At 26.9% G+C, this 16,776-nt stretch overlaps 2 protein-coding genes across 3 annotated transcripts; one reads left to right on the top strand and one right to left on the bottom strand.

The window, feature by feature from the left end:
- Positions 1-2,264: 2,264 nt before the first annotated feature.
- On the top strand, positions 2,265-9,610 carry Bm2881 (Uncharacterized protein; the record flags this gene model as incomplete). Its single annotated transcript, XM_043074507.1, has 14 exons — positions 2,265-2,318; positions 3,947-4,045; positions 4,437-4,499; positions 4,693-4,788; positions 5,022-5,126; positions 5,407-5,534; positions 5,750-5,873; positions 6,186-6,334; positions 6,669-6,791; positions 6,944-7,090; positions 7,469-7,724; positions 8,930-9,019; positions 9,133-9,294; positions 9,458-9,610. 14 exons carry the CDS (start codon positions 2,265-2,267, stop codon positions 9,608-9,610), a joined length of 1,749 nt encoding a protein of 582 aa, XP_042930441.1.
- Positions 9,611-10,964: 1,354 nt separating this feature from the next.
- Bma-hlh-30 (Helix-loop-helix DNA-binding domain containing protein) lies at positions 10,965-13,860 on the bottom strand (the record flags this gene model as incomplete). 2 transcript variants are annotated; one of them, XM_001893192.2, is made up of 9 exons in its annotated part: positions 10,965-11,138; positions 11,275-11,401; positions 11,473-11,579; positions 11,796-11,960; positions 12,061-12,208; positions 12,404-12,479; positions 12,949-13,140; positions 13,333-13,438; positions 13,723-13,860. In XM_001893192.2, 9 exons carry the CDS (start codon positions 13,858-13,860, stop codon positions 10,965-10,967), a joined length of 1,233 nt encoding a protein of 410 aa, XP_001893227.2. The 2 variants fall into 2 exon arrangements, with proteins under 2 accessions (XP_001893227.2, XP_042930440.1); XM_043074506.1 differs by lacking the exons at positions 12,949-13,140; positions 13,333-13,438; positions 13,723-13,860 and having other exon boundaries at positions 12,404-12,426.
- Positions 13,861-16,776: the final 2,916 nt, after the last annotated feature.

The raw sequence follows: 16,776 nt of genomic DNA, 5'->3' as shown, positions 1-16,776 counted from the left end.
TCAATTAAAATTTCTGCTTTTTGCAAAAATTTTCAATTTATTTTATAAAGCATTTTACTGTCTATATGCTTTTCGTTTATGCTATTACAAATTTTAAAGGACAAATATGGATCAAATAATATTGTTAAAATTTTAAAAATATTATGAAATATCAAATTTAAGTGTTAAATTTATTCTTGGATTCCTTTCGTATATCATTGATAAAACAGTTATATATATTAAAACAGAAGTTTCGAAATTTAAGCTTAATTTTGAAGCTTTTGATTGATGAAATGGATGGTAGCAGAAAATTATACAACCAGGTGGAAGGAGAAGTAACACCGAATTTTCAACAACTGGCGGAAAGCAATAGCAAAGAGGAAAGGAACAGTGGCAGGGGAATTGATAAAATTACTATAAAAGGATGCAGCAAATTTAACTCAGCAATTTTTGATAGGTATGCTATTTTAATACTTTAAAAAATTGACACACTTTGACTAAATTTCAAAAATTAATTTAAAACGGAATCATGCGATGTTGTTATTGCAAAGAGATATCAACTTATAAAACATTTCCAGTAATCTCAAAACTTTACGCTTCTAAAATTGCAACTTCTATCATCCATGCATTAGCAAAAGGAAAGCTTCCGGACAATTACTTTTTGCATAAATTATAAAATTTCAAAAATTCCGATCTTCGTTGAATTTCATTCCTTTCCCTTTCAAATTTTTGCTATATGTTCGAGTTCAATCGTGATATTTCATCGGATCATATAGCATTACAGCGTTATAGAGAATCCCACTTAAAAGTCTTAACGATTTCGAACACTACATCAGTGCTAGAAATATTATAACAAAAAAAAAAAAATTTAGCACGGATAACTTACCGCTATTGTTTTTATTATTATTATTATTTGCTATCATTATTATTACTATTATTAATTATTTATAATTTATCATTATTACTATTAATATTCATATTATTGTTAATCAGCACTGATTACTTATAATTTCAATTTTTAGTGTATTCTATGCATATTATCGTTAAGGTTGATTTCAGTTTCTTCTGATAAAGGTAAGTTATCTCCAATAATAGCATTAGTAATAATTATTAATTTTCTCTTCATATTTTAATCATTTCTTGAAAATTACCACTTATTCAGGCTTAATTTTACCATTCCAATGCAACTATTCCATTTTATGATATTTATAAAGTTGTCCAAATATATGTATTTTGGTTTATTGATTATTATGTAAGGGAATTTAATTTTTTTAAAAAAAGTACGAATGATATTTGTCAGTGCTTTTCAAAAATGAAAAATTTCAAAAAATCCCAAATGAAGAAAGGGAAAAATGAAGTTTTAGTTGATGTGATGTTCCTGTTGTTATGAAGTACTTGCTGTTAGTTTGCTGTTCAAGTTCCAAAACGCTTTTGTCTAAATAAATGGTAGTTTTGATACGAGAGGGAGAAAGAGAGAGGAAAAAGGAAGGAAAGAGAAGGAAAGATAGAAAAGAAATAAAGAAGAAAATGAGGAAAAAGCATAAATGATAAGTTTGTGTGGAATATAACGTACAACAACTGGTTAGTAATAGTGAGCTTTTTCATCGTTTTTCTCTTAAAAGTTCTGATAAATTTAACCATCATTCAGAGGTAGGGTGAAAAGCGGAAGATGAACGAAAGAAAAGCGCAAAAATGAGAAAAGGATGAGAGGAAGAAGGAGAGGAAGGAATAAGAGTAAAGGTAACGAGGAAAGTTTAGCAACAGCTGTCACTAACTGTGCTTTATAATATTTTCACATCGTTCATTATATTTACATATATATATATATATATATATGTATATGTTATATTCAATTTCACTATTATTTTAGAAAGGTTTATTTTCGTTTTTCATTTCCTTTCTTTTGTTTATTTTCTTCCTTTTTTGTTTTGATTTTAATTTTAATTCGATTATTATGGCAAGAAGTTTTGTCAAATTTCAAGAATGATTTTATTAGTTTCATACGAAATTAAAATTTTATAAAAAATATAAATAGTTAGGAAAAAAAATTGTACTTGCGTTAACAAATGCATATGCGTACGAAATGCTTCAAATAAAATTCTTTTTTCTCAGTGAGAAAAAATTTATCGAAAAGGATTGAATATTGCATTGAATTATTCAAATGATTGATCACAGTTGTATGAAAAAGAAGGGAGAGGGACGAATGAGGAGCTATAAAATTTAAATGACTCATTGTTAGACTTCGAGAATTTTTAATTTCCATTAAAAATTTTTTTAGTGACCATATGGAAGCATATTATGCAAATTGTGGCAATGAATTAAGTGGTATCGAATATGAGGTTAGTATTTGTTTCCTTATTGTTTATTGTCCCACCAATAATTAGGAATGTTAATAGATAGCGTAATATATTTCCCATTTTTGTTTGAGAAGTTGAAAAAATGATTAAATGAAATGTTAGTTTAAATTTGAAACATTTTATGTTATTAGTAACTAAAAAAGTTAATTACAATCAACAGATGGTTTAAATTTAGTGATTTGATTAAGTGATTAAAATTCTTTCAATAGATTGATAAATAATCATTTTTGATAGCTCTCTATTACAACCGTCCGGTTAGGACATATATTTTTTCGAAAACTTTTAAATTTCGAGTTAAGAAGTCGAAACTTCAAAAGCATTTCCTCGAAAAAATGTGATTTACTGCAACATTCGATTGCTAAAGAACGTCGTCATTGCAATGCCTCTTTTGAGCCGAAAGGAATTATGAAAATATTAAAACATACAGTTTGAACTGTGAGATCTTTTTTAAGTTTTTTATTTTTTGCTCCCGATACTTGAATCTTAATCTTTTATCCACAATTCATTTTTTTTTTTTTTTTGTTTTTTTTCTGTTTTTTGTTCTAGAAAATTTATTAAAGTTGTAATTTGTTTTTTGAAATTGCATCATATTCCAATATGTGTTATTTTGTTTTTAAATTCCAAAGAAAATCAGTAAATGCGATCATTTTGACTGGCATATAATATTCTACAAAAAAAAGAAAAAATTACTTAATATGCTTCATGATACTTCATGATAATTTAAATATTTTAAATAGATATTTGGATAGTACTACTAGCTTGCTATTGATATATTTTTATTTCTTTAATATTAGATTTATTAACTTATTCCAGATTAAAATCGCTTATTTATCAAAAACTTCATATGAAAATTTTATATTTCTATTTAATTTTTCAATCTTTTACATTTATATTTCATCACTAAATATTATTTTTAAGCGTCTACAAATATTTAGTAATTAAATTGTCCGTTTTTTTTTGTTTCCGATTTCATAATTTTAATGTTTTTTTCTTGTTCAATTTATCTCCAATTTTGCTCTTTTGGTGCAATAATTTTAGCAGTATCATATTATTATGTAATATTTACTAAGTAAGTAATCATAATAACCTCAATTCTTTGTAAAACTGAAAAAATAAAATGAAATATTAAAAAAGCTTTTGAAAAAAAAAGATGATGCCGTCATTATTGGCTGACAAGTTTCTTTTTCTTTTTTCATCTTTCTTTCTTTCGTTCCATCAATTCTTAATACTTCAAAAATTTTCCCCCGTTTTTTTCTTTTGCAAGTCTTGTTATCAACAAGAATTATTTTTTCTTTTTTTTGCCACTGAAAAAGCAATTTGCAAATTTATGGATAACTTCTGATGATAATTTTATTTTACAATCATACCATCTTTACTAAAAGGAAGAAAAAAGAAAAAAAAAAAGAACAACGAGACGAAAAAGATGCTTAAGAAGAAAATGTTGCAAAAATTTCTAAACTTTGTTTTTAGAATTTAAAAATTTGTTGATTTAGTTGAAAGATGAAAAAAAAATTTATATTTATTCTTGAAGTCCGAAAAAGTTTTTGTTTTTTCTTTCTTTGTTGATTAAGTATAATTATTATTTTTCTTTAAAAATTTTTCTTTTGCAGGAAGTTATATTGGAAAAATCAAAAAATTGTCCACGTTTAGGCTTAAAATTATATTACGACACTGCAAACAATAATGATACTGATATATTCATTGGCGAGGTTACTTGATATTTATTATTTTTTAAAAGTTAAGATAAGTAACAAATAATTACATTTGATATGATTTTACCATTCATTTAGCAAATGTAGTTTAAATAAACATTTTAGTGCTTTGTTAATAAATGATTATTTAAATGGAATGTTTCAATATTTTTATATTTTAGATCATATTTTCTACACACTATGTTCATAAAAATTAGTTTAAAAAATTTTTTTCTGATTGTTTAAAATTTTTTATTATTGATATATTAATATGATAAGAAATTGAATTCAATGAGTTAAACTTTATTCTTTACAGTGTTTATAAAAAGTCATTTAAATTTTGAATTATTAAATACTGGCAAATACTCATTGCATGCTCATTATAAATTTAATAGTGTAAATTTTTTAGGTTGAAAGTGGAAGTGTCGCAGATCGTGATGGGCGTCTTAGGCCGGGTGATCAAATATTGCAGGTGTGCATTTGTCGTTTTCATTTCGAAAAGTTTAAACAAAAGAGAGAAAAGGATTAAAATTTTCTTTTCTTTTCAAAATTGAATGCAACAATTGTTAAGGCAAAAAAACAAAGAAGACAAGTTAAAAGAATTCTTCTTTATTTTTAAAATTTTTGAAATTATTGCAATAAATCTAAACAATGTATTATTATAGGTAAACGGTGAAACAATTTATAGTCGTGCTAATGCTGTAAAACAATTTCGTAATAGCGGTAATGAAATATCTTTGCTACTTGCTCGTTCTATTCAGGTTACTTCTTTTATTTTAATTAATTATTTGTAACTATTAGAAGCAACAGGAGTGTATGTATGTATGTAGTTTGGGTATGTGTGTGTATATGTATAACTAATATTATTAAGTGAATAATTATTATACTACTTAAGTAAATGAATAATATATAGATAATAAAATAAGTGATAATAGATAATAGATGAAAAAATTTAAAAATTTGTAAATTTCAATTTCTTTTTTTTCTTGTTTAGAATGAAGAATTTGAATTGTTATTGGAACCAACGGGTGAAGGTTGTAATGATGACGATAAAAGTGCACTCACCGATGCTAATTCCAGTAATTCCACCCTTGAAAAGGTTAATTGTTTTCTAATATAACACATTTTGGATAGTAAAGGATTTCAGGATTATTTGAAAGCGGAAATATTCTTGAAATCTTTATCCAGAAAATTCATTTTTATTTTGTAGAAAAAGAGAAAGGGAGAGAAAGAGAGGTATTGTTGAATCAAAACTTTAAAATCGACAAAACTTCCCTGGATTATATTTTCTAGTATTGATTTTTTAATGTTTAATTTATTCGTACGTATCTAATCAGTGGAGATTGCTATGTTACTTAATGCAATATATTTTGTCCTAGGATTCTGGACTATCAAGAATGACTGATTCGGATCCGGAATTATTACCTGCTCCAATAGCAAGCAGTTTAAATCAATCAATGGATTCACTGAATGATTTACCGGAAGTAACTGATTTTAGTTTGAGAAGGTTTGATTAAAATAATTTACATATCAGCTTTCAGAAAAACTCCCGAAGGAAAAAAAAAAGGACCAGGAATTACTTTGTTAAATTTAGCAATTTTGGATTGTTTTCTAAGCTTTTTTTTTTCTTTATTTTCTTTTTGAGCTAAGTTTTTCTTTTTACGTTTATAGATAAGTTTTGACTTGATTTGAATTTGAATTCAACTAAATTTTTATTTTTAGATGCGCAAGTGAGTGTTCTTTAGAACGCGAATTAGCATCGTTACATCGGGAAATGGAAACTATACGTATGGAATGTGATAGGCTAATCTTGAAACATAGTGATAGTGGACGTGGTTTTCCTAAGGTAAATTTATTCATTCATAAATATTTTTAATAATTAGCGTTGAAGAGGAGAAGTGGCAATAATTAGTCAAATGAAATGTAAAAAGATTCATTTATGAAAAAACATCAAAAATATTACAACTTAATCATAATTTGTTTTCAAATTTAACATCAATTTTAAGCTGTGAATTGCAAATTATGAATATTGTTTGAAGTTGTAACACATCCCGAAAAATAAATTTTATTATTATGTAAAAAGCAATTTAATCAAATAATTCATTAATCTAGCAATCAACTAATCAAAATGCTTGATTGCAATTAATTGAATTTTTAGATGCTACATGTAGCAGGCAATGATCAGAATGTATATAAATTAAATGATGATGTGAAACGAAAATTGGATGATACATCAAGTGATTATAATACTGGTGAATCATGTCGCAGTACACCATTGAAACCAGATGCAATTGCTCAAACTAAAAAGTAAATTCAAATGTGATTCTATTTGATAATTTTATATTAATTAATTCTAATTAATTTTTATTAAATGGAAAACTTCATTTCAATTTTTTTGCACCAAAAAGAAAATTACTAATTGCTTACAAATATAAATTATTGGCTATACGAAATAATCGCTGCTCACTTTGCTTTAATTTGCACATATACGAATGTAAACGAACGAATGTAAAATTGAAGTATCGATCAATAGACAAGTAAATCTATAAAAAGTTTTTCCTTTTAATTTTAAAATTTTTTAACGGTTAACTTTATAATTTCGTAAAGAACACTTTACTTTAATGTCATAATTAATTTTCAGAAGTAGCGATAATATGCAATCACATAATAATTGTGCAATATTAGATGGCTCTGCTTGCGATACAGTTCGATGTATAGCTTCACAGAAGCCATCTACTTCTCAAATTTCGCAAGTTAAATTTAGGTAATTTTTTATCTTATAATATTGCTCAAGAAAAAAAAAAAGAAAAGTGAATATCGGGATAAGGATTTTAAAGTTCATAATTGAAGAAAAAATGTTTAATTAATGGGATATCAAGAAATCGTTTTTTTTTTTTTAAATTTTGTTAATTTCAGATTACCACAATATTCGGTTATTTTAAGAGAAAGTGGAAAAAAAGGACATGTTACAGCAAAAGTAAATGAAGAAGAAGAATTGAGAATGAATGATGGAAAAAGGCCATTGATGAAACAAATGGTTAATGAACCTTATAGGTCACAAAGGTAAGATATGATTTAAGTTCTTTCCTTCCTATTTTTAATAAAATCAATCATAATAAAATTATTCCAATAAGATGAATCATAATAAAAATATGAATTAATTTGTAAGAATGTGTTCTTACAAATTTTTCGTCTGATAATTCTCAATGGAATTTTCATTATTTCTATTGTGTATTACAGGAATTATTTTATAATTCACATTTTGTACTCAATTTGAAGCAAAAAAAAAAGAAAGAAAATGAAGAAAAAAAGCATAAAATTATATGAAAGAGAAAATAATAGCAAAATAAATATGTTGAGAAAGATGATAACGAAAAAAAATTATTTAAATTAATCAATTAATTAATTTGTATTACCTGCATTTTTTCTTTCTGTTTAAAGTGATAAAGCTGGCATAACAATGTATACGATGCCACAAAAATTAGCGGAAACAATAGCTCTCCAACAACGATTATTACGTGAAGCAATGGTTGAGCAAGCGCATATGCTACGAACATCAGCTAAAAGTGGTACAATTAATAATGCTACCACAAATAATCATAATAATGATGAAAGACGAAGAGGAATGGGAAGGATAGAAGGAACAATAATGAAACAATTTCAGAATGACAAAATTCCAGAAGCATGCGAATGGAAGGTAAAGAATATTTTTATTTTACTTTTAGAAATAATGCTAATTAATATTTGAATTATATAATATATATGCATTAATTAAATCATTGATATGAGAAAATCTTTTTTTCTTTTTTTTCTTACCTTTCTTTTTTGCTAATAAATTCAGAAATTATATGTTGTCAAAGTATTACTTATAGTTCGAGAATTTCGAAAATCAAAAAAAAAGAGAGAAAGAGGAAAGCAAAAATTAAATAATAAGTATCATTCCAAAAAATTAGCTGCTACCTTTATATAATATTGTTTGAAAGTTTCATACTGCCTATAACAATGTTTGAGGTTGTTTTATTGTTTTTTATACCTTCTATTTTTTTTTATTTTTATTTTTCACTAACTTTCAATTTGTCAAGCCTTTCAATTGTAAACTGAATTAATTTCATCATTTGTGGTACATTTCGCAGTTGTTGTATTCCAAAGATTATTTATTGCTGAAACTGACTCAAAGAATGAACATTTACTGTTTCCATTTTATTTACGGTACTATTTCAGGAAGCATTTCTTGAAAAGTAATATAATACTGGTTAGCTGAAAAGATATTTTAAAATAAGTAAATAAATACTAATGAAAGTTTAATAATTTTTATCGAATAATTTTATTTTTACGGGAATCATATAGAACTGACAATATTTTCAGAAATAAGCTAAACAAAATTTGTTGTATTAATTAAAAATAACGAATTAGAAGTAGTAATCTGACATAATGCGTCAATAATCTGATGTTATACGTCAATAAATAATCTTACAGAATATTGTTGAAGCTGAAATACTAAAGTTTGACCCATTTCTCCCTCTTATCTAATTCACTTTCAGTAAGAGGAATTTTTTTTTAATTTTGAAAATATAATTATATTTCAGTTTATTTAAGACTATATGCTTGCTTAATGAATGTTTCACAATATTACCATACTTAAGTGCACCAAGTTCGTTCAAAATTATGAATTATGTCGTTTGTACTTATAAATTAAATGAAAAAAAAAAAAACTCCAAAACAAATGTTTCATACTTCTACTAATTTCAAATCTTTAAATTTAATTCTCTAAAACTGAAATTATTAAAATCACTAAAATTTATCTTTTGTAGTATCATTTCAAATATTTTCAAAGAAATTTATAAAATTTGTATAGCTTAACATTTGATGCAATTTGCTACATATACGAGGACACTATTTTAGATTAAAAGGCGTTCAGATGGGACACGATATGTCACTAGGAAGCCAATTCGAAATAAATTACTGAAAGAACGAGAAGAACAATTAAATAAAGTAAGTTACTTAGTTCTTTCTTCTGATTGGATTTGTAGCTTAAAATATGCGAAATTTTTCACGTTTTTTTTAAATTTCAGAAATTCTTTCTTTTTGGAAAAATTGTTGTTTAGGAACGTACAGGTGTAAGTACGGATGATGATGCAATGAGTGAACTGAAAACTGGTCGATTTTGGACTCGAGAAGAGCGTAAAAAGCAATGGGAACGAGCAAAACAACGTAAATTAAGATATCATCAATTAATGGCTCAAAGAAATCAACAACCATCAGATCAGGTGAGTGATGATTCTGCATGCAATTAAAGATTGCGATAATCGACTAATTTTATAACTGTAATGAACAAAATAAACTTCCTTTTCTCGACTGTATCCGAATCTGTCCGTATGATATGCATTAAATGGTAATATAAGAACATTAAACTTCCACATTTTTCTTCAGTTAATTGTACAGTTATCACGCAAAAAGATGATGCGCCGAAAAGGTAATCCATTGCTGGACAAATTTACCACTATTCAAGAATTCATGGCACATGCTAATAGTGATATTTCTAGTCGTCCCATTGACGGAATTTTATCCGTTACCACTGTATGATGTATAAGGAAAAAAAAAATTACTATCTATTCTTGGTTACACATTTTATTTCACAGAAATTTTCAATTTTTTTAATGATATGAATCATTTATAGTAACCAGATAGTTTTCAAAATTCTCAAATTATTCTGATTTGTTTAAAGCTCTTTCATATTTGTGTGAATTGGTTGTATCAAAGAAAAAAAAAAAAAAAAAAGAAAGAGGTAAAAACCTCATATCCCGCATTTCAGTATCAAATCTATTGAGAGAAAAAAATCCATTTACATATATTTACAGACCAAAGACGGAAAAAAAATGGAAAGTGTACAAATTATGAGGAATTCAATTTGTAAAAAAAAAAAGTTCATGATAAAAAGGCATTATTTGTACGGTCTGCATAAAACAATCCATAAATTTTGTCACCCAAGTGCAATTAGAAAAAATTTCCATAGCCTGTAATGATGAATTTTTATGGGTATTAATGAGACCAAATGATGACAAAAATATTCCTAATATTCCTATGTTATGGTCAATAATAATAAAAGATAGAAAGTTATGAAATGGACATTGTAACTTGATTTGTTCTGAAATAGTACCAAGTGCTTATATATATATATATATGTTAACTTTAAAAATGATGAAAAAGAACTTTGAAATCTGAAATTAATCCAGTAAGTAAAAGATTAATGCAATTTGTTCATTCAACATTGCGACAGTGATATCTCTTTATAAACTTAAAAATTTTAAACCCATAACATCATAAATTCATGGGAAAAAAAAGTATGTCGGAAAGAAAATTTGCAAAAAGAAACAAAAATTGAATTAAAATTGATAAAACTCCTGCAAAAAAAGAGGGAAACCCGACAACATACACAACATGAATGAAATTCCTGAATTTCGGGGCTAACATTTTTACAATGCGGGATTACCGGTTTTTTTTTTTTGCAAAATCCAGAAATGTTATATCAAAGCTAGCTAACAATATCGAAAAAAATCATTTGTTATTCTATTTCCTTTCTCAATCATTTCACCAGTCCCGCATAGCAAAATCCCGTATATGTACCCTGTACAAAATCAAAAAATAAAGGACATAGCTAAAATAATAATAATAAAAAAAAACATTTCTGGTTCTCTAAAACATGCAGATAAACGCACCCGCATATATATATATATATATATATATATATATATATATATATATATATATATATATACAAACAAGAGGAAACAGAGTAGCATGTGTAAAATGAACGATGTATGCATCTGTATGCATGAAATAAATGAAGTTCACTGATCATGATAGGAACAAAGTAATTATAGGAATATTTGAAACTGAAAAACCATCAAAAAACAGTATCCAAACATGGACAGTGTATTCAAGTGAAATCCATATTGGCTTGCTGATGATAAGTATTGGTTGTAGCTCTTTGATTGTGTTGATTATCCGGCGAGAAATTGGCATGATCCCAGAGTATATCCGGTGACAACTGATTATTCAAATTAGTTGACGGTGATGGACCAGTTCCAGCTGCTGATATCATCGGGTCATCCTATAAATAAATTTTAATAAACTAATCAAAAGTGAAACAGCGAAATATTTTAAAAGCAGATATTTCGTGCAGAAAAAAAAAATGAAAAAAAAAGTCGGATGAGACTAAATCAAACTCAAATAGCATGAAAATAAACCTGTAAAATGGAACGCATTGCATTTAAATCATCCATGATAAGATCTGGAAATCCTTGTTGTTGAGAATTCAACGACGGTGCATTTGACTGAGTAAAAGTATTCGTAGAATATGGATTATCTGTTGCACTAAAAAACTACCAACATAACATAAGCTACCTCAATGGAATATGCTGTCGATTGTTCATTTAAAAATATACCTCAAAAATGAACCACCATCTCGACGATTATTAAGATTGGATACTGGACTATTGATTGAAATGGCAGCTGTTGTATCAGTTAACTGTGACACAAATCCAGTGGAGTTCTGAAAGAAAATCAGGAAGTGATAAAAATATGCTAAATTCGCTTTTTTTTTTATCACATCGCTAGAAATCATTATCATTATATTAGCAAAAAAAAGTAATTAAATTTTCAATAATTTGTGAGATATTTTTACTGTACAAATCCATTTAGGCTATTACTTCAGTCTATATATATATATATAAAGAAAAAGAATAGGCAAAAAAAAAAAAAAACCAACAATACAATTAGACGACGTGTGGGAAGGTGAAGGAGGAATTTCATCGAATGGTTCTTGTTTTATTGATCGTTCATCGCTCGAAAATGATGATAGTGGTATTGGTGGCAAATTTACCGAAGATGGCGGTATTGCAATGCCATTTTTTTGCAAATGATTTTCAAGTTCCTGGAAGTCCGAAATTTTAACCATAGCTAACTCGTGAAATTTACCGAACAGAATAAATTGAAATACTGGAAAATTAATTAAATCAACTGAATTTACTAACTTTAACTCGCTCAGCATACATCCGTGCTGCCTGTTCCAACCTCGCCTGGTATTGCTGTTGCCGTAACATCAATTCACGATCCTTCTGCAGTTGCCGGATATAATCACAAGAGGCTTTTAATATAGTTCCTTTATTCAGCTTCAGTTCTCTGAAAGATAACCAATACTCACAAGTAGACTAATTCAAAATATTGTTTTGAAAAAAAAAAAATGTATAACATGCAACAGCAAAAAAAAAAAAAAAAAAAAAAAAAAAAAGACCTGATAATAAAGATGAAAGTTAATTCTGATGAAGAGAAAAAAGTCCAGAAAAAGGAATCTCTCGTAAATTTTGAAGCACTTACTCGGATGAACTTTTAGGAAGCATAAGTCCCAATTCCTTTATACGATCATTAATATTGTAACGTCTTCTTCGCTCAACTATAAGAATAAACATTTACAAATTATTTAAGTAACAGTATAAAAAATAAAAAACCAACAAGCATTGTTGTAAGAGAAACATGTCACATTATCTGCTGAGGAAATTGCGGACAATGTTATTTGATCTATTTTTAAGCAATGGAAATTCAAGTAAATGATCTACTGCTGCTTTTGTATAGTGAGCAGTATGGCATATATGGAGAATCATGGACTTCCCTCAGCGATCACAATTATAAGCAATCGCTCTTAGGCCTAGCTTAGGCCCGATTCTTTTCTCTCCAATTCTCTTTCTTCTCTCTTTCCAGAAGTCCGATTCTTACACTTTTGATCTTGATCTTGAAAAAAAAAGAAAGTGCTGAAGTGTAGTAAAGCCACAGTTATCATGCACCGTAAATTATATTTTCGCTATTTCCGTACCTCTTGGCTTTTCAAATTTTGAGTCTAACATTTGAAAATATAATAAACTTACTCATATTATGTATATCCTTTTTCCTCCTTTCACGATAGAAATCTTGATCACTGCCCATATCTTGATTAACATTCCGTACTAGTGTTTCCATGTCTAAACTACTAGCCGGAGCGCTTGATGATACTATCTGGCGACAATTTGAGCCACTAATTGATATCGAGCTTATAGGCGATATACTTTGACCCGAATCAACTAAAACAGATTACCTTTCTTTCATCACTGGAAAAAGAAAAATAGAGAGACAAAAAGAATAATATGCCACTAAACAAGATAAAGGTACTTGACTGGTACCTAGAAACCGTATTCTGCACTGAAATATGAGAAATTTCGAAAATTCAATTGAAGCAAAACTAAGTTTTGCAAAAATCTATACATAAAACTTACAAGAATTATTTGCACCAGGAATTAGTCGGCCTTTTGAGGATGTAGTACCACGTAATGTCGACGTCAGTGTTGTTATGCCATCAGTGCAACCATAAGTTACCGGAAGCTATAATTTAATTTACATACATCAACATTATAAGCTATTTGTTGAATTGGGAAAAAAGAAGTATAAATTCATAAAAGATGCAACACTTCATTTAATGTTAATTTATGGTTCAGTTTCCTCAAAACCATGAAGAAAAAAGCCAATTTTATTATTTAAATCGCGTACGACAACAATCTAATCAATTTTCCTCCTTCTTCTGCCTACTCACCTCCGTGCTTTCTTTCTTCGTTTTTTTTTTTTTTTTTTTTTTAAATCAACTACCCGTGGAAATCTATAACACAAACCGCCTGTGCTTTGGTAGCGCCCAGTTCTCGTAGGGCCATTTGATCGTCTTCTAACGATAAAATTTTACCAGTTATGTAATCATCCAGCTTAAAAAGAAATTTCCAGCTATACAATAAATATACAATAAACGTAATCATACGTGTTCAACTATAATGCTATGACATTTTTACATAATGTGTGGTAATTTATGGTTCAGTTTTCTCAAACTTAAATTTAATTATTACCATAACAATGAACTGCTAAATTAATATAATAAAAGACATAAAAATTATAAAATTTCTAGAGTAATTACTTAATAAAGGATTACTAATGTAACTGTTAACCTATCACATTTTTATGACTGAAAGTTATAGATTATCGATAGCTATTACACGGTCATTTGATTCAGTTACGGAAATAACTTCTTTTGAAAGAGTAAACGTATATATTTACGCTTCTGCGTTATAATTAGATTGACTAAAATACATATGGTTCATGAAAAAAAGATGGAAAGGAAAGGAAGAAAAGTATATAATTGAAAAACATACGGAAAAAAGTAGTTAAATTGAATTAAATCTTTCGTATAAACCAATTTAATGTTTATGTTTTTTAAACAACTTTAAAACTGATGTCGATTAGAAACATCAATAAAACAAAATAATTATGCAGATACTAAGGAAAAAAAAGGAGAGGGAGAGAATCAAAGAGAAATAAATAGAGGTGAAGAAAAAGCAGCAGAGCAATTAGAAGTGAGATATAAAGATGCAAAATAAGAAGGATGAATAGTTAAAGAAATGGTAAATCTTGAAAGGATAAAATTTGAAATGAATAAAGCAAGTATGTAAGCATGATATGGTCGAGATTAATTGGTAATTAATTGAAGCAAAAAAATATAAAATTAAATTCAAAGTGGTGGGTAGTATTAAGTTAGCAATGATAAATGATATCAGCAATAATGACAGTAATAATAACTAATAATTCATTATATTAATAATAATAATTATTCCCTTTTTCTTTCTCAATTTTTTCCTAATGAAAAAAATGTGTATATGTATATTATTCAATTATTTAATTCTGATGCTTTAATTAATTAATGAATTTCAATTAATATTGAAAAAAGAACAGAAAAAAACAAGAGAGTGGGAGCTATTGATGAAGAGTGGAAGAGAAATTTATGATTTCAACAATCTATAAAGAAGAACTATTGTTGTTTTTGTTTCCATTTGTTTGATAAATGAGAAGAAGGAATGAAAAGGAAGAAGAAAAAGATACAAGTGAGAGAGAGGGAGAGAGAGGAAATGAAAAGCTTTTGGAAAGGAAAGAGAGAAGGAAGAAAACGATATAATAAAAAGTGTGAGAATGAAACAAATGAAACTAGAAGACAACTCGATAAAGAAGAAAGAGGAAAAGTATTGATACAACTCATCAGTTGAATGAGAAGAAAGCAGAAAATAAAATACATGTAAAAAGGAAAGAAAAGGTATGAAGAGTGAGAGAGAAAAAAAGCTTGGTAAACGATTACTAAATAATTTAATGATTATTATTTATTATTTCATTATTTGTGGTTTTAATCAAAAAATATTTCTTTCTAAAAATGAATGTGAAAAAAAGGTCGGGAATGGAGAGCTGAATTTTAAATTAAATTTAGGATACTTGAGAATTTATTGAAATTGAAAGTTTGAAATCTTGAAGAGATAGATGGATCGATCCTTTTTTTTTTTTTGTTTTTTGTTTTGTTTTCTGCGTTTTTATTAAAATTCAACAATGGCGAAAAGATTAAAAATGCAAAAACAACATTAAATTAAGAAAGAAAAAACTTGATCAAAGTATAACTTTTAAATAAACAATTATGTGTGATAACATACACATGCATATAATAAATATACATTTATGTATCGGAAATGACTTTCAAAAAAAGAAAAAAAGGATGAAAGGAAAGAAAAAAAAACGATATTTATATTGTGCTGATGGAAATACAGAAAAATAAATAGCATTTCAAAAATTATTTCAGAATAATATAGATTTGATATTTAAAATGCAGATTTAATGAAATTTGATAATTATAAACAATATAATAATTTATTCTCGGCAAACGATTACTGAATGCATTAATCCACAAATTTAATGAATGTATGCTATGTATGAAATTCTTGAAATGCCTTAATTAACAAATATTATTTGAAAAATACTTCATCAGACTATTTAACATATCCTTTCGCATGCACTTATATAAATGGTTAATTATTTATCGTTATTGTTAACCATAATGCAAATTCTTATTCTGAACTTTTCTCGTATAACAATTTAATATATCCATATAATATTTCAAAGAAATAATAAAAAAATAAAACGATCAAATTACTTTAATTAACATAAAAATAAAAATATTTGATTAAATATAAAAAATTATCTAATATAACAAAGATTTTTTCTTCCCCACCATTTTGAAAGACTACAATAATTTTACATTTTTCTCACTATTATTTATTTATTATTATTTCCTTTTTTCTTTCAATTATTAATGCATATAGTAAAGCTAGCAATAATTTCACTGCCAGTATTACCGATATTTCAATATCATTTCAACTTTTACACGTTAAAAAATTAACACCAAAAATGTTAACAACAAATTGTGCAGTATTAGCAATGGAATGCTCACAAAGGAATAATGTATTAATAATAGTTCAAATTGATAATAAATTAATGTCTTTTATTTCAAATATATACCGGAAATGAAAGGAGAAAAAAGAGATTGAAAGGAAACAGAAAGAGATAGATGGAAAAATGTTCAAAATACTTTAAATAGTAGTATAGTTGTCGCTACCATTCATTGTTGTAAATGTAATTATCGCAGTAGGAGCAGCTGTTATTTGTTGCTATTGTTTTATTGTAATAGTAATAGTAGTAGTAGTCGTCGTAGTAATACTAAGAATAACACCGTTGTGAAGTTGAAAATCAAAGGTTAAAGGTTGAGGAACATCAGTCTAGATTTCATGAGGACCGATTGCTATATTTTTATATTGCTATATTTTTTATTATATTGCTATATTTTTGATGGCATCACTTTCAAAACA

This window comes from Brugia malayi (genome assembly GCF_000002995.4).
Source record: "Brugia malayi strain FR3 genome assembly, contig: Bm_v4_ChrX_scaffold_001, whole genome shotgun sequence".
In the NCBI taxonomy this organism is placed as follows: domain Eukaryota; kingdom Metazoa; phylum Nematoda; class Chromadorea; order Rhabditida; family Onchocercidae; genus Brugia; species Brugia malayi.
The sequence above is the reverse complement of the archived record's forward strand: the minus strand, read 5'-3'. Positions and strand labels throughout refer to the sequence as shown.